At 41.3% G+C, this 25,385-nt stretch overlaps 1 protein-coding gene across 1 annotated transcript; it reads right to left on the bottom strand.

Moving 5' to 3' along the window:
- Positions 1-1,190: 1,190 nt before the first annotated feature.
- hs2st1a (heparan sulfate 2-O-sulfotransferase 1a) lies at positions 1,191-25,118 on the bottom strand (the record flags this gene model as incomplete). The annotated part of the gene is made up of 7 exons (XM_083890355.1): positions 1,191-2,736; positions 3,870-4,027; positions 5,591-5,688; positions 5,795-5,933; positions 6,498-6,583; positions 7,681-7,934; positions 24,995-25,118. 7 exons carry the CDS (start codon positions 25,116-25,118, stop codon positions 2,513-2,515), a joined length of 1,083 nt encoding a protein of 360 aa, XP_083746481.1. The 3' UTR covers positions 1,191-2,512.
- Between the last annotated feature and the right edge of the window lie 267 nt (positions 25,119-25,385).

The raw sequence follows: 25,385 nt of genomic DNA, 5'->3' as shown, positions 1-25,385 counted from the left end.
GGTGTGGACAAAAACACAACACAGCACAGAAGCATTGTCCATACAAGAGTTGAAGAAACCTGGTTGAGACGATTTGTGGAAAATGTATGAAGAGACCTACGTTGTCTCGCTCTGTCTCCACAGTGACAGGTGCTGACTGAGTGTGATGACCTTTGACCCCTGCTGTAATTATTTGTGTAATTAGAAAACATACTCACCCTATCATACTCTTATTGCTTTGCTCTGTAACAGCAAGATAGTCACACCAGGAGAAAGAGTTTTAATATATGTATATATACAGTTCTGTGTATATAGACAACATTAAATAGGTTTCTACATGCACACATATATATACATATACTGTATGTATACATATATATACACAAGGAGAGGGCAAGAGTATGGAAAACCTAGTGTGGTTTTATTCAAGGTGCCATATGTAAGAATGTGGCCAAAAACGGTTACTACATTCAAATTCAAAATACAGAGGTCTTTTAGGTTTCGGGTTTTGACGTAACTGGCAACCAGTGGTTGCTCGGCAGCTGAGACTCTACTGACTGCAATGATTGGTAGACAGCGGTAGGTGGCGCCACATGCCAAAACATGATTTCCAAGCATAAACATGATTTGCAGTCTGCAAAATATTTTTTTTAATACAAATATTTTGGCTGTACTGTTGTTATTATTCCTGAGTCTCTGTGACATATTAGGAGGATTTTATGACCAGTTGCTTTAGATTTATTACATAATGCACCTTTAAGAGCTTTAAAAACATAAATAAGGTTTATGGCACTAACAACAGTATCTCAGTGCATCACTATATCTAATACGGAAAATATAGTGTGGAGAGGTCTGGAGAGGAAAGGGCATAAAGAGGCAAGAGCAGCTCTTTATCTTCCTCCGCACGATGCCAGCTTTGTAATAATCCAGATTTAATTTCCACTGAAGGAGCTTCATCTGTTTTAGCAGCTTTCACCTGCCCCTCGTACCTGGTGGTGATGATGAGGATGGCGAGCAAACATTTGCATCGGGAGTTAAGAAACACACGAGCACCTGTGGTAGATTTTGTTTTTCAGCGTTCTGTATATTTGTTTGGCAATCAAAAGACGAAAACAACCACGGCAGCCATGTCTTATTTTTTTTTTACTGTTCCAAATGACAAAATAAGCAGAACTGGGCGTAGAGAAGGCACACAGAGACTGGGAGGTAAACTGCAGAATGTCCTTTGTCAGTGAAAAGACTTGAAAATGGTGTGAACGTATATCCACGATCCAAGATTAAACATGGCTGTTCCAGATTACTTTGCCTTCACACATTCAACATGAGACTCAGCCCATTGTCATTAATTTATCATGATGGGAAACAAGCAATTTGACCGATCAAACAAAAGGATAAAGATACCAAGAAATACACCAAACCTTCAGGAAAAAAATAGAGATGAAAAGCTTGCAAGCAAATGAGCAAAGTTACTGCCAACTTCCCCATCAATGTTTATATGTGGACAAATACTGAAACAAAACACATTTAAAGATTTAAAAGAATAGTTTGACATTTGGGAAAATAGATGGATACCCTCTCTCTTTCATCATAAACAGCAAAACAAAAACATGCCGCAGTTAGTTTACCCTTTTTCTTATCTTTGACTCTTACTCATTCTTGGTAAGAAAGTGAATAAATTCCCAATTGGTTACCCATATATCGTGGGCAAACTTGTATTACAATGGAAAAAAACAACAAAACAAAGCTGTGAATGTGTTAACAGAATAAAATGGTTAATGTTAATATTTACAGCAGCAGCATCTTCACATTAGTGTTCTGACACAGTTTGACAACGTGTGCAAAAGCGCCCTACATTCGCCTTGAAAAGGCCCAGGGCAAAGCTGCACATGAACAAGTGTCATCTAACAAAACCCATCAAATACAATACAAAACATACACACTTGCCCCAGTAAGTAGCCCATGGTCACACAGGACTTTTTATTTCATAAAAACCTCGAAATGTCAAATTCCAAGTCCAACAAGACAGCACAGTAGTCAGTTTCTTACACTTAGAATGTCAAAAGTTAGTAGTGGTAGTGGTGGTGGTGGTGAGGGGATGTTTGCGTTGAAAATGTCACTGTCTTTACAAAACCATATGCAAGAGTTAAAATACAACCAAACACAACCAAACAGTACAGAGCCAATGAAAATGTCTTATCAGGATCACAGAATACTGAAGCCAAACAGAGTCACATCTGATCAGCTTTTAGGGGTTGGACGTCACTGACCACTTGCCAGCAGAGGGACTGGAGCTCCGGGAAGCTTCTTCGAATACAGTCTACTGATCCAGTTTGCTGGCACGAACGTGAGCCGGTCTGACCGTTGCGTCACAGGCAGCTCGACATTATGTTCTCCAGCCACGGAGTCAATGCTGATCTATTTCACCTTCCTCCTCCTCCTTCTTTCAGTCTCAGACCGTTCATCTAAGCTTGTACAAAGTGTCCGCCTTCATCTGAAACACTCTCCTCAAACTCCTCCATTGACATGTGTCTCCTTAGTTTTTGGGGTAGATTTTTTCATAGAAGAAGTTTTGTGCCAGCACGTAGAGTTCCCCGTCCTTTTCTCTGACAGCATGAGCCCTGACAAATTGGAACTGCTCCAGTGCAAACTCATAGAAGTCGTTCTCCATCTTCCAGATGGACGATTGCTGCAGCTTGGCGATCGACTCCTTTGTGGGCGGCTTTTTCTCACTGGTCTTCCTCAGGTGGGATTTCTTTCCTGTGATGATGAAAAAAATATGCAATTACATACATATAAGTACACTACTGTTAAAGGGTTTGGGGTCACCTATACAATTTTTTGGTGTCACACTTTTATTCATGAAAAGAGTTGCAAAATGAATAGAAAAATAAATAGTCAAGATTAGCTAACCAGCAAAACTGTTTTCAGCTGTGCTGCTAACCAGAGCCGGACAGTAGTCAAGTACAATTTTGAGGGATCTGTACTTCACTTGAGTATCATTCACTGGTGCCAACATCATTACACAAGGGTTTTCAAGGGTTTTCTAATCATCCAATAGTCTTCTAACGTGATTAGCAAACACAATGTACCATTAGAACACTGGAGAGATGGTTGCTGGAAATGGGCCTCTATACACCTATGTACATATTCCATTAAAAAGCAGACGTTTGCAGCTAGAATAGTCGTTTACCACATTAACAATGTATAGAGTGTGTTTCTGATTCATTTGATGTTATATTCATTGGGAAAAAAGTGCCTTTCCTTCAAAATAAGGACATTTCTTAGTGACCCCAAACTTTTGAATGGTAGTGTATATAGTCTGTAAATGTCTAAGTCAGACCACCATAACATTTGTTGTTTTAGCAATGCTATAATGACCATAGAGTGCACTTTGTCTCCATCATTTTCGTAAAAAACATATCCAGAAAAAAAGGGAAATATATATGCAGTTTTAAAATAACAAATATTTCACAAAAAAAAGCTTCTACAGGTTAATATGTCAAAAAAGTAGTGTGACCTACCCTTAAACTTACACTTGAACATATCACGACCCTGGCTCTCTTAAAACTGGAGTGGAACCCTAATTAATGTTATGTGTTCGTTAGAAAATCATTGTAATAACTGTAATCGTTTACTTTGATCAATTTACAAAATGCAGAGTGACCTATAAAAATATAGGTCAAATTATTTTGGTGTTATTGCCTTCAAAACAGCATCAATTCTTCTCGTCACTGCACGCACTGTATCTTAATCAGTGAGAGGAATGGATGCATATTGATCACACTTAATATGGCACGGTTCAGCCTCATTAGGACCAGGTTTTGGTCTCCATGAGTACCACTGGTCATACAATCCAACCACAACAGACCACTATTTATCAGACACGGCACCTGTTTTGTACAACTCTGTGGCTCCTCTGAAGAATCGTGGCAGTGCAGCTTCCAGCATCATGACAAAGTCCTCCAGCTCCTCTGTCACACCGACCAGCATGTACTCATTCACCAGGTTGTACTTGGCCTGCTCCAGAGCCCACTGGCTGCCCACATTCCTGCAACAACAACACCACCACGCTCATTACTGCACGTGGTTATGTTTCTGCTTCAAATGTGGCTGTTCTGCTGGATCTTAAATTTCCACATTACTTGGCTGGAGAAGAAGTGGAGGGAAGGGGGCAGTGTTAGACATAACAGAGGAACAGCAAGGCACAAAAACAGAGATAATATTGGATAAACAAGAATGGAAAGGTAAGGGGGGAGTCAACAGAAGTGAACAGAAGCAGGAAGATTAAAAATCTAAGTTGATGGCAGGTGTTGGCATGATCAGGAAATTGAATAAGAAGAGAGGAAGGAGATTGTGTAAACATATTTTTTTGGCAAAGCATTAAAGGATTATTTGCAACTTATCCTTGCCTCTTCAGTTCCACAGCTGTTAGTGTAAAATAAAACCTTCACACACACACACACACACGTGTCAGTACACCAGTACTTCAGGTAGTCAAAAGATGGAGGGCAGAGTCAAGGAGACATTAAGCAGGGTGAAGGGGATGAGTGAAGACAGAGTGACAAAAATCCATAGAGGGAACAGATCGTGGTTAAGAGCTAGAGGATGGAACAGAAAATTAATGCGATTTAATGTGGGGGATAAAGCTTGAAGTACCTGAGGTGAAGAAGGGATAAGTCCAACAACAATAAACTATTACATAATATGATGATATATAGGGTTTCCCAAACGTTTTATGAGGGGGACTTTAATTATATATTTGTGCCTAATAAACCCCTTTTGACTGTTTTGACCATTTACACACTTAATATCTATAAAGCAAGTTGCTTCTGTGTGTTTGTCTATGACGGGCATATCTCGCTGACCATCGCCCTAAGACTTTGGATATGGGTTGAGCACGGCCCAATGGTGATTGTCAAATTTTTTGGAGGAATTTTAATTTTCGGCAATTTATCACGCTGCACTTTCTCTGATTTATCACGCGACACCAGGCAGTAGGCAGTGGCTCATCAGCAGCAGCTGCGCTGTCTGGAGCGGGGAGGTGGGAGTGAAGAGGCTGTCCTCACGGTGGGTGAGACATTTTAACATGGTTCACCGCAGAACATGGAAACGAAGGTGTCCATTCACCAATACGCGAGCACATGTTTATTTTTACATTAGCATGCTACTACTTTGCCGCTCACTTGGCAAACCTGTTTCCAAAGGTAAGCTAGCGAGGCTACGATTAGCATTAGCGTAGGGCTAACATAATACAAACACTGTGCAACCTCATTAGGCACAATGCAAATGTTTTAATTTTCAATTAGCATTAGCGTTGTGCCTAATGAGGTTGCACAGTGTTTGTATTATGTTAGCCTTTACGTTCCTTATCATGCATTACCATAACTGAAAAATCTTCTTCAGCTCCCACTATAGGAACACATACTTCCTACGGCCATTGCACTAGTTTAAACAAATCACAAAGAGAACAGGTGGTGTGATAATTTTTTGGTTACCAAAACTATCTTTAAAAACATGACAAGACAAAACATAAATAAAGTAGAGCTGATTGACATTAGTGCAAGGGTTTAATGGACAAACGTGATACAGTGTCAGGTACTTCAGTACGTACCAACATTCAGAATAGTGACCACAGAAAAAGGGAATCTGGAGCCAAAGCTTCTCAGGAGCACAGTCGGAGCCACCAGCTGATACACATTCGTCAAATGTCTGAAACACAAATGCAGCGCATGAGCATGAGCATGAGGAAAAAACCCAAACACTAGGTCTTAATAATTAAAAGGTGAAGGTTTGAGATTATTTTGAGGATCTTAACCTTCTTGTCTCCTTGTTTCCTACGTCTCAGGCCGGGTCGGTAGTCATCCCCAAATCGTAAAAAGTAATAATAGGACACCAGCCTTTCTATAGGATCCCGGATCACATTTATGTAGATGGGTTTCCTCTTCACCCCAAACCTGAGAGAAATGACAGTCATATTTTACATGGACAGCAATATTCCTATATTTAACTGAATTAGACGATCATTTAATGGACAAACATATTCTTTGTACCTAAAGCTAAATGAGGTCATACTTAAATGAATCAATAAGTATGACATCTGGCTCTTCAGATATTAGTCACATAGTCAGATTATTGGTGCCCATGTAAACAGTCGATTGGTTGAGATAACTTGACAGGATTTTAATCTGAGATGGAATATCCATTTTAAAACTACATTCAGATAACAGTAACTAGAGCTGCAACGCATGATTTTTTTCATAATCGCTCAAACCAATGAGCCGATCATCAAACTAGCTGGCGATTATTAGACAATTAATCAATATTACCATCATGGCCCTAATAGCATGTTGTTATTTACATAGAAAGACTGACTTTCTGCATCATCGACATGACCTTTTCCCACACACTGATCATCCCCCATTAGACTGTGCAAGTTAAGAGCATTAAATGACCACAAGGTGGAGTCAACTCACAAGAACACAGTTTTATTTGGGTTTTATTAATAAATATCTATTTACCTGGTGAATTCCAGGAAGGAGACATGTCCATGGTAGAAGGCTGGCTTCATTTCCCTCCACTCAGTCACATTCTTAACAAACCGCACCTGAACAAGTCAAAAATAATAATCATTATTACTATGGCTGACAATAATGGAGAGCAAATAAACAGGTGAACAACTCAAAAATGCTTTGAAATCAACTTCTCTTCATGTATACCAGCAAACTGGTGTATAATAATTCCCCCACACAGATTTTCACCTTCATATTTAAAGGAGGAAAAGTGTTAACACCAGCAGCCATCTTGCCACGGGGGCTGATAGCTGAAAAAAACACAGCTAGAAGTACCTAAAAAGTAACTATTTCCCACAATAAAACAGTTTTAAAAATGGTTCTATTCCGTCTTTTTTTGCATAATCTGCTTCTATTAATAGAATAAGGATTGGGATAAGATCATATGTTCCTGGTCTTTGCATGGTTACGCAGAGATCTAGAGAGAGGCCTACAAGGTGCAGCAGTGTCTCACCAATCTGGTGGTTCTCTCTCATAATGTCCCTCTACTCCTGAAAGGTTTTTCTACCAGAACAATGCGTCGTTCCGCACATATCTGATGGAGAACCAGCAGATAAAAAAACCCCGCCATGACCAGCCCCATCTCCTGCGCATGGCAAGACATAAAAGCCTCTTTAAAATCAGGCTCATTCCACCAAAATATGAATACCTAAACTCTTCCAAACTCCAAACTGTTGGCATTTTTCCCAACAGTTTATCAGCAGTTATGATCTAAAGCTCAAAAACGAGCTGCTGTGAAAGTGAAAACAGACGCAGACCGAGGTTCGGTGGCAACGAGGAGGACGTCACGTCTTCTCCTGCCGCAGTTTTGTGACGCACAAAGAAGCTGAGGCACAAATCTGCACAAGTCAGGTCTACGATGATTTGGAGGAAACCATTTGTTGATGCTTCCTGGTGCTTTCAGCCAAAGGAGTTGGGCAGTGACATTAGACTTTTGCCACTCCCGAGGTGATTCTGCAGATCTTTCTGAAAATACATCCCCTACGTGCCAAAATTCCTACTTGAACCTTTGGTGAAATGTCCCAAATATAACCCACACCTATTATTAGCAAAAGCAGAGAAACTGAAAACTCTGCAGTGGTCTTTTAATGTTAACCAGAACTGTATCAAAGCCTTTGATTGTCCCTCTGACCTGGTCCTGAATGGACATGACCGGGTTGTTCTTCGTGGTGTTTATGTGCAGCACGTGGTAGTGGTTCTTCCCGCACAGGTCGTAGGCGATGTTGGTGAAAGACGTGCTGGCCGTCTTGGGCACGCGGTTGTAGATGATGACCAAGTCGTCTTCGTTGTCAGACGGCGATGACGCCGACCAGTCGCGCTCTCGCAGGCTGTCCTGCGTGTGCCGCTGCTCGATCTCTCGTACCTCGTGTCTGGCGATGGCTCGTTCTGAGGGGACATGGGGGAAATGAGACACAGGTCAGATAAGGACACATTGCAACACATTTGTGTGTTTCTATACCATAATTTTTGATTATCATTCAGCTCCAGGAGTTGCTGCTTTGAAACCAATCTAGACTTTTGGAAAGAACGTGAATAGAAAACTGCTGTGACACATTACAAGCTGCAGCAGGACAGCAGGAAAGTCAAACTCCAGTTTCTTTTCACCCTTTTCCTATTCACTGCACAATGTTTAACATGTCTATTAACTGTGCCCAAATTGCATTCAGCTGATGCATATTCTAAAACCCTCCTTCAAGTTAAGACCTAAATCAAAAACTGATTCACGCATAACTGGAGTCTTGTTATCTTCTCCGTGTCAGAAGGAGAAGACTCAACAGTAACTTTATTAAAAATCTATTTCAATTCAATCTCTTTTGGAGAGCTACAGTGCCTTTCTTACCTCACACCAAGGAGCAGGAATAATGTCAAAAGGAATATTAGTTAATCTTTTTTTTTTTGTGAGCAGTCCATTTCACACTGCGGTACCACATCTCCTCTCTCGCCATCCGTCAAAAACCTTTATTCTGACTCTCCTTATTGAAGTGTGGGTTTGGCTTTAAATTCAACAAATGGACCACGCTACAGTCAGATACAGTTAATCTTACTCCTCAGTCTCCAGATACTGTGGAATATATATGATGGATGTGTCATAGGTGAAAGGGTGAAGAGCAAGAGGTGAAGGGCTAAGTGTTAGGGGTTGGTAGACGGTACAGAAACACTTATTAGATACTGTAACTCATGGGCCATTTACTGTATAACTGAGGAGGGTGCAGGGTGGTGAGGGTGGTATCTCAATCCAAATGCTGCATGTGAAGCCAGACCTCAGCACCTCAGTGTGAATAGACTGAGCACAAAGAAGCCCCAGCCTTTGTCGCCCTCTGGCTTTTCTTCGCCTGAATTTGCCTCAGATTGACTGGTGTTGACAAAGCGTCAGAGTGCTCTGAAGGAAGAATGGACTGAAGGAGAAGGGTGTGTGTTTGTGTGTGTCTGTGCTTCCAACACCGGAAGCACCTAATACCCGTGGGACTTTCAATGAAGCCAGCAGGCTCCTAAAACTCTGCCGAAAGACACTGTTACAGCCTGGTCCGGCCTGGTCTAACTGGACCTAATGCCTTGTCTTTCATTTGTGCAAAAATACAAACACAAACTACACTCTCATTGCCCCCACCCCCCTCCATCTCTTTGACCCCCCCTTGAGCAGCTGTTTACGTCCCGCTCATCAACGGCAGGTCTGGTTACAGACCCGACCAAATGCCGCTTCCGCATGCTCACAACTGCCATTTCAGAGCTGACGGTGTGGGGTTGTAGTGCCATGTGGTTGTAACGGGCGAAGGCTGTCAGTGTGGAGAACAACTGTGATGGAGACATTCCTTTCTCATGTCCCTCCAGAGCAGGCGTCAGCCAGCAACAACAACGGCAGTAACAGCTGCTGTGCCGGAACTTTATCGCCTGGGCTCAAATATCCTTTTAGGATTATTTTTACAATGACGTCTACAGTGGCAGGGGAAAGTGAAAGGCTGCCATACATATTTTGGGTGCATTTTGATTATATGCAGTTCCAGGTGTGTGTAGAAGACAGCTTTAAGGAAGTTTTCCTTAAAGCACTTCTAGTTGATACTCATGGCACTGACCTTCACTGACCTCCGTTTGTTGATGTGTGCCTGTGTCGATCGTGGCTTTGTGAGATTATAACTTGTCCAAGCTGTAAATGAATTGCCCTCTTGAGATGAATAAAGTCTGAATCTGTACACAGATGTTTCCCTTAAAAATTGCAAGTAGAACAGCGTGAAAAACAGATCTACAGTAATCAAGTGGCAATGACCTCCTATTATGATGTTCGCTGTTAGTTTTCTCCAGCAGATTTTTTAATTAAACCTCTGTGAATTACAGTTAAAGGCAGGATTAAAGGAGAAAAGAACTCATACAAAGATTATTAATATATTCACATTGTAGGGAATTGTGGTTCTTTTTCACCTCAGCAACTCTCATCACTAGATAAGCTTACTTCTGCCGATATTAAACACATTATATTATAATTTTTTTGCATTATTTTCTGATTTTATTTAGTCTTTGTTAGGTTTTTAGAGTTTTTTTTAGGCACCAGCATGGACATGCATGCAGAGTAGATGTGGTCTGCTCTCTCTCTACTGTCCTGTGATTGGTCACATCCTCCTGCGATGCTACAGTGATGTAGTTGTGAGGTTGTAAATGGCGTCCAGAGGAGGTGTAGAACTGTAATTATCTCTCAGATCAAAACAGCAGAATGCAACAAATGCCGGAATCCTTTTTTCATGGCCGTTACAGAACTACGGTGGCCTTTGCGTACCAGAAAGGATGTAAACAATCCTCCCCCACTGAACCGTCTACACTGCTCCACTTGCATCCATTTCCTACGATGCATTTTTTGGTTTATACCTTTTTTGGTTTGTTGTTTTTTTGCTGGTCGTGCAAGATGGCGGCTTACGGAAAGCAAGGCCCTTGTCAAAAGTACATATGAAACCAAACTCTTTTTTTAAAATGTATTTTAAAGTGACATGTCCTGCACCGTGTCCTTCATTGAAACACTTTCAGAGGAGCGAACAGAGGAACATTAATTATCGCTGAAGCTTTTTCTTTGTGCTTTACTGCGGCATAAACATAATAATGTTCTCTTTTGTGGGTAACAGCTTTCAAGAAAGACGGGCAGTCATTCAGTTCTTTCAAAGAGGTGGAAGAGAGAAAGAGCAGAGCGGGTTCTACCGTGTCCTGAACTACAATGTCCTGAACTATGTATGCAAAGAGGCCTGGAAACCTCTCGTTAAAGACATGGCGCTATGTGCCAAATTTCCAACAACCAACCAAAGCGGGCACAGCGAGGGCTTCTTAGGCTTTTGTTGAAGACGCCCTATTCATTGCAAGACTGAACACACTTGGCACAAACGTCCATATCAGAGGGCGCCACACACAAAAACTTAAGCTAGTGCTCCCTGATGAGGTCATTTAATTAGAGAACAAAAGCCTGAATTACTATGGCCACACAGCAAGCCTCTTTTCATTCCACATTTCTGTCACTTTCCTTCCCACTAGCCGTCTCTGTGCATTAAAAGCTAATTATGAACCGTGAAGCCAACACGGGTCTTAAACACAGTGACAACTACAAGCCTATTACAGCGGGTTTTATTCAAAGTGAGAGACAGGAGGAAGACTGAGCACTGGTAGTTGCATACATATATTCACTGTGAGGCAATTTCTTGGCTGATTAGACGCGAGCATTCGAAATCATCATTCATAGTCACTGCTGGATGTGCAAGCAATATGAGACCGGCCGTCATGTATTACTGCCACCACATCAGATCTGATGGGATAATAAAAGTGAGGGGAAAGAGGCCGTTCATATCTATAAGCAGCTCATCAATTCATTATCGCTCCAAATCCACCAGAAGGAGCCCTTTCCCACTCTCGGCTTCCCCAGAGAGGAGAGGGTTAGGCCCTCGAACCGAAGCCTCGAGCTATAGGTGGGAAACAGAGATTGGCTTTCAGCAGCTGACTGAGGTGTACGGCTTTGTATGGTTCTGCGTGGATGCCACTGGATTGCAAAATCAATGAAGGATGACAGGGAGGAGATCTAGGTTGCTGCTGTATAAAAATCTGAGTTGGTCTGCTGCTGCAGCTGCTGCTGTTTCTCTATTTTCCCCTCGATATAGACATGGATGTACTGTACACTGCCGTTTTGCAGTGCCAACTTACTCGAGGAGCAGTTATGTCACCACTGCACCACACGCAGACATTTGGATAAACTGCACAATGCCGATTTCATATTGAGTCTTTCAGGAGTTGTTAGCCGAGAGTGGATTATCAGCGGAAGCCAGAACAGTTGTGCTGATGGAAAGACTCAGGTCTGACTAAACAGAGCAGAACTTACATGAACGTTGTTATTTCAGTGATGACAATGTATATAAAACATCCTGTGAGAAGGAGTCCATTTAGCGGCTTTTCAGCACTGCTGGCTGCATGAGGGAACCAAAGAAGGAGGCAGATAAAGGAGAGCACTTTTCTTAAATGACAGAGAAGGTGTTAGGTTTGAGTAAGACTCTTCTAAAGCTTTCAAACATGCTCACTATCTTAGAATCCAGGTCTTGCAGGTATCACACAGTGTAGAAAGATGGAAACATATTGGTTCCGGTGTTTGTTTGTTTTGTTTTTTTCAAGTAATTGCTAAAGCGGACGCATTTTTCCCACTGGCTTTGACATACAAGTGCGACATTGACATTCAATGAAAGGTCTCATTCACTGGGTCGTCCTCAACAGCTGGGAGAGAGGGGAGGAGTGGGGGGGGGGGGGGTGAGAGGAAGAGAAAGGGACAAGGAAGAGGACAACATTAACAAACAAGTGGTTGGATTAGAAAACATTATCCTGTTAAGAGACCACGGGTAAAGGTTATACATTACCGATGAAAAGTTTGGGGTCACCTATACATTTTTTTGTTGCGTTTTCCATTAAAAGTCACACTTTTATTCATCAAAAGAGTTGCAAAATGAATAGAAAATAAAGACATTGACATGATTAGAAATAATGATTTTTCTTGCCCTTCAAACTATTTTCAGCTGTGCTAACATCATTGCACAAGGGTTTTCTAATCATACAATAGTCTTCTAACGCGATTAGCAAACACAATGTACCATTAGAACACTGGAGAGACGGTTGCTGGAAATGTGCCTCTATACACCTATGTACATATTCCATTAAAAACCAAACGTTTTTAGCTAGAATAGTCATTTAACACATTAACAATGTATAGTGTGTATTTATGATTCACTTAATGTTATATTCATTGAAAAAAGATACAAAGTTTTATTTATTATTTTTGATGACTTCTTTCATGTATTCAAAATGTAGTTACTTCCATTACATCGTTTTATTTAAAAGATAAAAGTTAGACTTTAAAGTGTTGTTCGGTAAATGTTTTGGTTTTTTTCCAGTTCAGCAATTTTGTCTCTATATTTGTTATTATCAAACACTTATATTTTATCAGATGGAGGAATAAAAACAAACACACTCACGCTAAAGCAAGTCTTATTTTGTTTTGTGCCAATACAGATTTAATCAGCATAAAGAAATGAAAAAGTGAATATCTTAAAATTATCTTTTTGACACATGGTTCTGTTTCTTATTACTTTAAACTATCACATTTGCAGATATCACAAAGGCATTTTTGTTTTTGTTTTTTTTAATAAACATCATAGTTCATCCACAGGAAGATGTGAAAATGACTCTTTGTTTTGTCTTTTGTTTATCATAAAAGGAGGAGAAACTGTTAGATAATACTAGAAATGGTGTCGGCAACATAAGCAACAAAGCCTATTAAGATTCAGATCATCAGGTTCCCTCTGTGAGGTGAATTAGTGAAAGTAAAATGTCTGGCTGCAATGCAGAGCCTAATAAATAAGGTGTTGCAGGGTGATGTGATATTTCTTGTCCCGGATTTGGCACCGCTGCTCTGCGAGGCTCCATAAATACAGACGGAAAAGATTTGCAGTCGTGGCTTTGCATTTTCTACAAAAGGTGCAGAGAGAGGAGGAAGAGGAGGAAGAAAGGTGAGGCGGGGGGAATATAGGTGATGGAGGTGGCACACAGTGAAGGTCATGAGCTGGATTTGCACCAACATCCTCCAGAGAGAGATGCAATCCATACAGATGATGCATCCAGAAAAAGCCTCAAAATACATCTTTTTCCCCCCTCTCCATGACAGAGAAACATCTTGAAAACAAGTGTGTTTTTGTCGGAGAAAACCGACAAAGCATTCCTCAATTACGAGGAGACAAAACTTGCCTGTCAGTGCCGACAAAGACATCACAGTGCAGACGGTTAAAAGTGGTTAAGGGGTTTGGAGTTTGGGTCTCGAGACAATAATTACTCCATTGAGTGCCATTGACGAGGAAGATATTACCACGAGAAACACCAGGAATGACTGTGACAGTGTCAGTCACAGCTGCAGCTGTAAAATTTATTATTATTTTTAACAAACCATAAATGAAATGCACACACTCACTGGTACGCCCCACACAAAATCCAGCCACATGAGCTTCATTTATAATTCCTCGTCTAAATGCAAGCCACGTTTCTCCACTAATGATAACAATCTGGGACAGATGATAATCATCATGGTTCAATCTGCCACTTTCTCTCCTAATTTCTCTTTTGTGCGAGCGAAGCGGCTTGTGCTGTCTGACAAGAGAGCCAATAATGTCTGACAAAAGCGGGAAGAGTCAAAAGGAGCCACATTTTGTCTGCTTCATCAGAAACAGCCAGTCAGAGGAGATTATGGAGCAATTTACACAGATGGCAGATCCCATCATTCCCCTGCCTTTTTATGTAGAGGTGGGTCTGACAGGTTGTGCAGGGGGAGGGAGAGGAGGAGGAGGAGGAGGAGGCGTTTGATTGGAACAGATCTCCACTTGGCACAGATTGCCAGTGACTAAGCAGTAAGTATTAGCCAACAATTAGGCAACAGAGGCAGAAAAATATATCTTGGCCTGTGTATCGCTACTGATTTCCTGAAATCAAATCACAGGTTCACAATTCCAATTCAGTTCAATATAAATTCATTTATAGGAATAAAAGTAATTTAACATACCAACTTTCCTTTGTTAGGAAACAGGTTGTCACAGAACAAATTATACAAAATGTGGGTCTCTCTAAACCAGGGGTCTCAAACTTGCGTCCCTTGGGCCACATGCGGCCCGCCAGTCGATATCCTGCGACCCTACACTTTTTTTGAAATTATTAAATTCAACAGTTAATTATATATAAGTATACTGATATCACAAAATCAAGTATCTACCCATACCGATATCAGGCCGATACAGTCATTTTAGACCATTTATATACTTTATGAAGCCGTTAACAACACATTTGTGCAGAGTCATTTCAAAGACCTGATGATTCTCCAACTGTGTATTATTATCACACATTTTAGTTTGAATTTTTGCGCTCTTTAATTGCATTTCATTTATATTTTTTGTTCTCTTTCTTGTACACTTCTAATTAGAAGGTTTACTTTGGTTGCTTTCTTTTCTGTAATTTATTGATTCTGACATGGAGCAACTGTAACGAAACAATTTCCTGCAGGATAAGAAAAGGACTCTGACTGATAACAAATGTTGTTCTCCCAAAAAGAGGAAATAAACAGATCAAACATGACTCTTTAATTCACATTTTTTACAGTCTGTGCATAGTGAAGCGTGCAATATATATACAGGAGTTCTGGATTGATCAGATTTTACATTTTTATCTGATAAACTGAGTCCCATCCCTATTATACATACAAAAAAGATCCATCTAAGAATTGTATTACTGGATATCGGATCTTTCAAATGACGTTCAATGCAAATTGAAAAATCTTATACAATAATATAAAACAAATACAGAGACCGAGATTTGTTTGAGGAAAAAGAAAGCACATTATGGAAAGCCTCAGCCTCAAAAACACTGCAGTCAAATGTAAAAGTGTGACAACATGAACCTAAGCAGAATACATAAAGAGTCTCAGTGAAACACTGAGTCAGTTTTGTCCTCACACTGTAACATAGCTACCATGTTTGCATGTATAACAGCGCAGCTCTGGTTGCAGGTTACGACACCGATATCTGATGTTCCCTCTCCGTCTCGTGGCTTCGCAACGGATAATTAATAATGCATATATGGGAGCCGAGGGAAAACTCCACACTCTATTAGACAGAGCAGACGACAGCTATTCATACAGTATGTCTAATGATAAGTGGGAGGGACAGGTGAACGCAACGTCTCGTATACGTAAACATGCTACAGAGCAAGAATGGTGTTATAGTTTGACTTATCACATCCCATCATCTCTGCAGGTTTATCAGTGTCTTACATCTCCGAGTCCTTTGCTTCTCCTCTTTCATCTCATCCTGCATCTGCAGGCCCGCTATGTTTGCCTGAACACAGAGCGATAATTAAAGCCTATTAAATGGTGTAAAAACAGGTCTTAAGTTCTGTGAAATCATCCATTTACAATAATCCAGAGGAGAATTGAGTTGATAAAGATGTTGATTCGTTGACATCTCATTCACAGAAATGTTCAAGAGGAATAAAGCACAGAAAAAATGTGATGTGAATTTCCCTGACAGATAATGTGAGTCGATTAGCATCAAGCTTCAGATCAATATTTACTGTATTATAGTTTTAAAACATGATGGAGCGCTACAGCATCAAAATATGAAGTTACTTTACAACAGAAAACACATGCTGTACATGTATGTATTTTTCACAGTGAACACAACAAAAACACAACTATTAAATTGCAACATTTGTGATTATGCTAATTGCGATTTCAAATTGAAAACGATTACTTGTTTGGCCCCAGAGCATGAGACACCTGGAGTAAAATTTGTATTAAATTGCTTTGTTTCCTATGAGGCGTGGGAGTGGTATGAAATTGGATTAATACGTTTGTGCGATCTGCCAGGTTTAAAGACACCGAGCTTGAAAAACCTAGGGTGTCTGGTTGTCTTATTTTATGACAAAAATACAGCATAAAAACTCCAAAAGCTCTCTTGTGAAAATAGAATATGAATGGAATATTATAGAAACAGAAAAGCCAGTGTTTGATTTGTCCATTCTGAGCTCCTATACAAACATGGTGGTATAACACAGAGGCTATAATCAGGGATCAGGGATCATTTCCTCAATTTCAAAAATTAATTTAAATTATTCCTTAAGAATTTGCAAATATTTTCAATAGATCCTTGTTCAGGATAATGCCAACTATTATTATAGCAAACTTCAAGTAATTTCAAGATACTTTTTGTTTTTTGAATTAAGTCACCTCACTGTGAAAGTGCATCAGGGCAAATGGATCACTTCCTCAATTTCAAATATCCATTAAAATTATTCCTTAAGAAGTTTACTAATATTTTCAATGGATCCTTGTTCAGGGTGATGCTGACTATTATCATAGAACATTTCAAGTCTTTTCAAGAGAATGTAAAAAGTGCTTATTCTAGGGTTGTGAAAACACAACAGTTATCGATATAAAGCGGTAAATAATAAATGAAAACATAATAATAAACATGGTATTCAATTTTCTGTCAACAGATCCTCTATAAATTCTACACAATTGAATTTGCTTACTTTACAAATAAAGCATTGCTTCAGTGCCAGTTCTCAGAAACTAAATATAATTGGTGAATAATGAGAATATCAAGCTAAACAGTTAGATAAACTTATGTCTATAGTTCAGTTCGCTCACAGATCTGTGTTGTGTAGCCTTTCCCCAATGAGGTAAATAAACTGTAACTAATTAAATGGCATTTAATATGGCTTTCTAAATGCAGACATCTAAAACTTGTTTTCCAGACAGAACGAAAAACAAAATAGATAAGACAGTTCTGACACTCGGTGAAGAACATTTATTTAAGTCATAAAAGCTGGAGACATAACTACAGCGACATTATATCGATGCTTGAGTAAATCTGAATAGAACAGCTCGAGAGGGATTATGATTTATTATGTCAGGGCCAGAGACTTTATTTATCACAGACTGATCATGCCTGAGCGACACCACCAGATTCAGCAACAATACTAATCCAGCATGTACTTGACTAGGGTATTAATATTAGTCAGAGGCTTTAAAGAAAGAAACACTCCACTAACACCAAAATGATCAATTGGATGGAGAGCGTCTGAGGAAAAATAAGCAAGGAACAGACAGACACACAAATCTACTGATCCACACTCGGCAGGGGAAAGTCTGAATATTCAGCAACCAGCATGCCAACACACACACAACACAGGTGTTTTTTCCATGAACTTAACTCTATTATATCTAATGAACCTCGAGCTGGAACCTCAGACATTTTGGCAAAAGCTGCTCATGTGATCCAGTGCTCTGAGGAGAGAACAAGAGGAAAAGCAACGAAATGATAGTAAAGATAGAGAAGAAAGAGAGAAAGAAAAGCATGGACCGTGGAGAGAAAAAGGTGGAGAGATGCAAGTGGAAGAGGACTGAAAACATTGTACCATCTAGCCCATATTAATAGTTCCTCCCTGAGGGATCCAGGGGTAAGACATCTTACAGAAGAACAAGACAGGGGCCGTTTTACAACTAATTGGAGTAAAGTTGAACCAGCGGCTGAGAAAGAAGGGCAGCACTGCTCCACCACCTACTTCCCTTCCTCCTTTATCCCCCTGTGCTTTGATGGAATTGGTTATAAAATTGCTGCAATTTCATTTCTTTTTTAATAAGACCTTATGTTATAAAACCAGCAGTGGCTTTAAATATTTCCGTGTCGCAATGAAAATTAAATGATCTCTTTCATTTCTTCCTCTCCCTCTAACCGTTCCTCCTCCTTCTTCCCTCCACAGTTCCTTCTTTGTTAGTACTTTATTTCCCAGTTCAGCAGAGGATATTCATCGACTACAAAAGAGACTGAGAACAAATAAAGCAGCAGGTTTTTTTTACGATTACTGATCCAGGAGGATGTGGATGAGAGATCCGCCGTTGTATGTTGTTATTATCATGACAGAGGTTTATCAGCCGTTCGCCATTTCCTCCTGTCTGAAGGAGATGAATGTTGAAGGAGAGGGAAAAAAAGAAAAGGTCCTGCTAATTCTGCTGAGAGGGCTCATTCTGAGGAACATGTTGTAGCACTGTGGCACCTGCAGTCATTTCAAAACCACACATTCCACACTACATGTCAAAAAAACACACAGGCTTTAATTGGGTATGACAATGTGTGGGCCCAGAAAAATCTATATTTATTCATGCAACTATAGACTTGCATGGGTTTTTCTATGGCCGATGTCTATCTATGATCATTCATTTGGGGTGAGGGGAAATGGAAAGAGATTGTTTCTCAAACTACTTGCATGAAAAGTAACATTGGCATCGTAGCACTAAGACGAGCAGTGTGGAGCAGGGTGTTCTTCTAGAGCGGCCTCCAATTTCACTGCTGTGAAACTGTCCATAACGCCCTGATTAGCTTGTCCATCATCCTGCTACAGCAGCAAATACACGGCCCGGCTCCGGTTGCCGCCACGTGCGCCACCGTGCAGGAACACGTACCCCCCCCCCGTCAGACAAAGTGTGTGCCGAGGGCCATAAATCCTCAGCCCCAATCAAAGCCTGCTCCTAACAAATGCACCCAAAGCCCAGCTCGACCATTAGCACTCTGCCTCCACGACTCCCACGACAAATCCATTCCCGACACCTACGCCCATCTCCCTGCAGTGGTTCCCCTCCATTAGCCACTCAAATGGCATGTATAAGAGAGTGACTGAACACAGGCTGGTGCATGCGACAGACGCTACTGGCTACTTACTGTAGCAGACGCCAGCATGCAGAGTGGAAGAAAATGACTCAAGCATCCTTTACGTGCTTGAGGGAGGGCCAACAACAGAGATGTTAGGTGTCAAAAAGGAGAGTTCAGAGGGAATCTGAACAGACATGATTTAAAAAAAAAAAAAAGAGTTGCTGTTGATTGCAAATTGTTGGAGTGTGAGACTTTTGGGCTTTGGCCATGATTGAGTAGTTCTGTTGTGTCACTAATTAACTTGAAATGGAAGCCACTGTTTGATGTTGCATCCAAATAACCAACAGCTGAGTAGAGCCGACACACACTTAACAAATGTGTAGGAGCAAAAAAGCAATGGTAAACACTTGGATCACCAATAAATTGCTGCTCAAGGGTCTGATCGGTCACTACTTTTACACAATGTTAGAAAAAGCAGAATTATTGTTGGTCCAGCTAAAAGTGGACTTTTAAAAATACATCATAAACATGATTGTCTGATGGAAATAACACACCCAGATGTGATTGGGGGTCAAATTAGTATTGCATGTACATGAAAGGTTCAGTTTTACCATGCTAAAAAGAAAAAAACATGGCAAACACAGAAATTAACATTTTATGGATGCTAGGAAGACTTGACATACTCATGACCAGCCACTAGTTAAACTGGAAACGGCCTTTAACTTACAAGCTGAGGGGAGACCTGGTGTTGAGTATGTGGACACACTTCATTGAAAAATTAATTTCCCACGAGTGTTTTCATAGACAGTATTCCAATTAAACTGAGTGGTCATGGTATAATCATAGCTGGACTGTGCACGGAGTGACAGGATGAATGACGCAGCAGGAGTCCCAGCAGCAGCAGCAGCACTGCAAAAACACAAAGGTATGATGTGGTCCGACTTGACGTCCATGCTCGAGGACAGGCTCGCGATGCCTGACTGATTTCCTTTCAGGAGAAAATTCCTGACCCTCTCCGGGTCCCACCACAGCAGCAGAGCGAGGGCAGAGTTGAGGCCATTAGTGCCTGGCACGACAAACACAATCAAATTCAAATGCAGACCTGGGACCGATGGGTAATGCAGCAACAAATGAATCCATAAAAGTCGTGCTTCTGCTTTGCAAACAGTATTATGCAGTTCATCACAGAGCTGCTTGTGTTTGGAACCAAATATCACCATGCAACAGATGGAAATTGAATTCCTTTAATCGGTCTGAATAACAGCCAGCGGATAAAAGGAGATGATGCTGATGGGAAAATGAAAGTCTCTGGGTATCTCTGGCTGCTGGGTGACAGTATAGTCTCACATTGCCAACAGGAAAGAAAGGTGAACAGGCCATTTTCTCCTGTTACAGGGGGCAGGAGGTGACATTTTTATAAGCGACGTTTCCATTTACACAGCTCTCAGTGTAACAGAACTCCTGTCAATAAATAATTGGACACCTGTTACTACAAGTTTTATATCCGATGGATGGATACAGCATCTCACAGGCTGAAACACGGAGACTGAAAACTAAGCTTTTTGTAACGTTGACTATAATGTTCTCCCAGAGGTAATACATTCAGCATAGCATGCATCTGCAAAAAGGTGACACGAGATAATGATGCATTCAAGTGTCTAATGAATAGACAGGAATCAGAGGAGGTAAAGAGAATTGCTGCAAAAAATGTTGGTCTTATCCTACCGTCTTTGTTTCACATCTTCTCTCTAAAAGTAAGGCTTTTTATAAAAGTCAGCTGGACTTACTTTAATGATTCCCTCTGGTTATGGCATTTTAAATGCGGTTTAAAATTCTTTGTTGGCTTCACTTTTAAGCAACTGATTAAATTTTCTCATTGACTCTCTGATCTCACCAGTGGTGAAACAAATTAAGGCAGTTCTCTCCTGTTTGACGTCAAGGAAACATGCCGAAATGTCCGAAATCTCAGACTTCAGCGAGATTCTTCAAGGTGAGCGTCAGAAATGAACAGAAGTAGGGAGTTAATGGCAACCCTGACAAGAAAAGTGACCTTGAATCCATGTAAAAGGCTATTTTTTTATTAACATAACTATATTTCCATCCATCTATCCATCCACTCCACAGTCAGACTACATTACGGTTGAACCAGCCGGCAGCAGTGTCGGTGAGCAGCCAGAGAGAGAAATACTGTCAGAATAATGGATTAGGCCCACAGCAGGACACACAGCTGCGTCACCGCACGATTGAAAATGCAGGAGACTTCTCACTGAAACCTTGGGTTGATGATGAGCTTTGGAAGCAAATCACAGCTTGTGTGCTCTGTGGGAGGCACCTCACGGGGAAAATAACTCAACCTGCATGTCGGGCATCAGGATCCCATGCTGTGATAAGGCGACGCTGTCCCGGTTGTTTCGATGCATATGAAGTTACGATGGAGAGATGAGATGAATCGCACCGCTTCGTCCGAAAGGGTTTGCAAAGGGGTGTGATTCTTGATAGCTTAATTTGGGTTGGGACACCATCTACCCTTATTGCCATCTTCACTTTTTTTTTGCACATATGGACATTCGGCAGGCGTACCTGGTAATGTGACCAGCCCCGCGGCTGGCTGTCAGCACCGTGTCCACATAAGCCTCACTCACAACTATTTGGCTATGCAGCACATAAGTCAGAGCTCCAGTATACAGACGTCTGTCCAATGCACTCATCCATCAGAACACTTTTCGCCAAGTCAACAGATTCTCATGGTGGTGGGCAGCCAGGGGAAAGGCCTCTGGGGTTCTGTTTCAGCAGTGGGATCGTACGCCTGCATGTGTGTGTGTGTGTGTGAGAGAGAGAGAAATAGAGAGCAGTTTGGCTTTTCACTGGGTGTAAAGTATAGTCTTTACGGCAGCAGTGAACTATGTCACAGGCCAATACAGCCATCTATACAGCAGCCAGGGGTCCTGATTGTTCCAACACATAAAAACTCATCTGACAAAGCGTGTGAACTGCCTCTGTGTCTCTTTGTGTGAGGCCACTGAAAAAGTGGTTTTTAAAATGGATTACTATTATTTTCATCATCATTTAATTTGCTGTTGTTCCACACAGTGTCGGAAAATATTGGAAATTGCATTTTCCAAAAGCAAGCTTGACATTTAAAATTGCTCGTCTGGTCTGACCATCAGTCCCAAACCCAAATATATTCATTAGGACTGGAAGCAGCTCTGAACAGGCCCCCCACACCCCCATCCATCCCCCCCATGCATGTCGAGGTGTGGAGCGACAGAAATGGCTGTTGTGTGGCCCTAGAGAGAGGCCACTAATAATTTCTTATGTCAGAGTACAGCAAATGTAGACCACACCCTGAAAGCTTCATGCATATGAAACCCTGTTTGTTACTGATTACACACTTCCTGTTGCCAGTAGGTGGCGCAATGACTGGTGCATTCTGTGTCTGTTGGGCGGAAGCCTGCTACATGGCTAGTGGAAACACAAAATGTGAAAATGCAAAATGAAAATGTAAACTATAATTCCAGTTAAATTCATTGTCTTGCCCTAAAACTTTTTAAAGATTACAGTTTACCAAGTTTTGAGTTTTTGCACATGGCAAAATAAAGTTAGACTATAAAATACATGTGGGTAATTTTGCTTGAAAAATTGATTATGTGAACACATCAAAGGGCTAAAAGGGGATTCTAACGTTGACTGATCATCGATTCATTTATTAGTAATCAGAATAAAAGTGAATCCAACAGCAAAGTCTCACATTCAGATGCTACAATCATTAGAGAATACACTGAATTATCTGAATCGATTATCAACTCACAGAATCGTTTGGTTTTGAAATGCTAATCAGACGAAAACAAGCAATTTGAAGACGTGACCAGTTATTCTCTACAACTGTGATAAGAAACGCCTCTTTAAACTGACTGAAAAAACATATCAAGTCGGACCTGTCAACACTGACTGGCAACAGATCTGGGAGCTCACTTCAATGACCCTCTATACTCATGGCTCATTTCACTTTAGACCTCTTTCCAAAAGAGACGAACATTCTTAAAGATACATAATGTGCAGGGCATTTAATGTACAATGTATTGGAGAGCTTTTCACAGCAGACATATAAAAACAACAGGTTTTTCCTGATGATTTCACTGATCCATTAAGAGTCTCTGTGAACCACTTGGTTGAGCCAGTGTACTTAACACCGAGACCATGAGCTGGTTCACCTAAACCCACAGCAGCCACTGTTGATGTTGAGAATACACCTGTGCTTCTCCCGTTTTAACACGTTTTTTCAAACGTCGACTGTGGAAATGAGTAATGAGATCTCTGTAGTGCCACTCTCACAAAAAGATAGAGGAGGTTGGTGTGTGTGTGTGTGTGTGTGAACCCCTGAGCTGCACAGGCTGCACCCTCAGGGTGCCTGCCTCGCTCTGCTGCTCCTCAAAAATCCCCACAGTGGCGGTACCAGGGAGATAATCCTGCAATGTCTCAGATCTTTATTGGGACTGAGCCCCCGATGGGAGCGAGCAATAAGATTTGAATACAGCATCGGCCATGTGTCAATCAGGGGAAAGAATTTGTTGAAGGGGCCGCAGCGAATCTGCAGCAGTGAGCGTGATGTCCACCTGCATTCACCATGACTACTGAAACTATTCTGAGGACAAGGACGCTGCTTTCTATTGTCTATCAACACTGCAATATTCCTCACTGACCACCCAACTCAACAGCCACCACCCTGACTCAGCTCAAATGTCATGTCTCATACACACTCACTGGCCACTTTATTAGGTACACATGACGGCTAATAAAGTAGCAGGAGCAGCTCCTGGTGTGATCTTCTGCTGCTGGTGTGTTCTTCTGCATACCTTTGTTGTAACTACTGGTTATTTGAGCGACTGTTGCTTTTCTATCATTTTTATGGAACCAGCTTGGCCATTCTCCTCTGACCTCTGGCATCAGTGAGGCATTTTCAGGGGGAGAACTATTGCACTGGATATTTTGTCCTTTTAGGATCATTCACTGTAAACATTAGATATGGACTGTGCAGCCCACCAGTCATGCCACTTAAATCACATTTCTTTCTCATTTCGATGCAGGGTTTGAACTTCAGCAGGTCATTTGACCTTGTTTACATGCCTAAATGCATTGAGTTGCTGCCATGTGATTGGCTCATTAGACAGTTCCATTAACAAAGAGTTGAACATATTCCTGAAATGAGCCATTTTTGAAAGATATTTTTAAAGTAAAATGCAGCCCCAGCTTCTATGTTTGTTATAAAGACAATCTCACATCACACAGATGGTGTCCTTGGGCTTTAGGGAAACTCTGATGGGCATTTTCCAATACTTTCTTCCACATTATTATTCACTTTCACCAGAAACTAATTTGCGGTCTCGGGAATAAGCCACAAAATACCAAAGTAAGAACGCAGCCAAAGACAGCAGCACCTCTGTTATCTCACACTGCAGAGAACAAAATCAGGATGAGAGGCAGATCTTTCAGCTTCAGTCTTTTCACACTTCACAGTGATCCAGAGATCATGCATTTCATGACAGCGTGTCATCGTCAGTCTGCTGTGAACCATTCAGTGAAGCATGTGTGCTGCATGAAGTGCTGGTCCCTCACCACACTGCTGACTATTGACCCAAGTGCTCAACAATGGGGCTGCACAGCTTTGTACTAAGCCAGGACAGAGGGATCACGCACATACACACACACACACGCAGATTATGCGGTGTTTCCACGGACAGCAGCGTTTTAACTTACCGAGCTTTCCCCGAGACTCCTCCAGCTTCTGGATCTGGTTCTCCAGGAAGAACATGGCCACTGCGAATGCCAGCAGCGCCAGCAGCTGCAACTTGGGCGGCATCATGACTCTGAGCAGCCCCATCAAATCATCCAGAGAGGTGATTTAGTCAAACCATGCTCAGAGTAGGAGGGGGCACTGAAAACACACTGACACCGAGATAACGGCGACTACAAAGCAGCTGGGTGTTTGTGCATGGCCCTCTCTCTCCCTCTCCTTCTGTCTGAGTGTGGAAATCTCCCCGTGTTCCAACTGAAATATTCTGGTTATCTCAAAGAAATGTTCATACTCGAGCTTGGTTATTTCATCAAGTCAATCCCCACCATCGACGCGTCCTGAAGCGCTAAGGAA

Source organism: Microchirus variegatus (assembly GCF_963457635.1).
Source record: "Microchirus variegatus genome assembly, chromosome: 5".
NCBI lineage: Eukaryota > Metazoa > Chordata > Actinopteri > Pleuronectiformes > Soleidae > Microchirus > Microchirus variegatus.
Note: the sequence above shows the minus strand (reverse complement) of the source record. Positions and strands in the feature narration are given on the sequence as shown.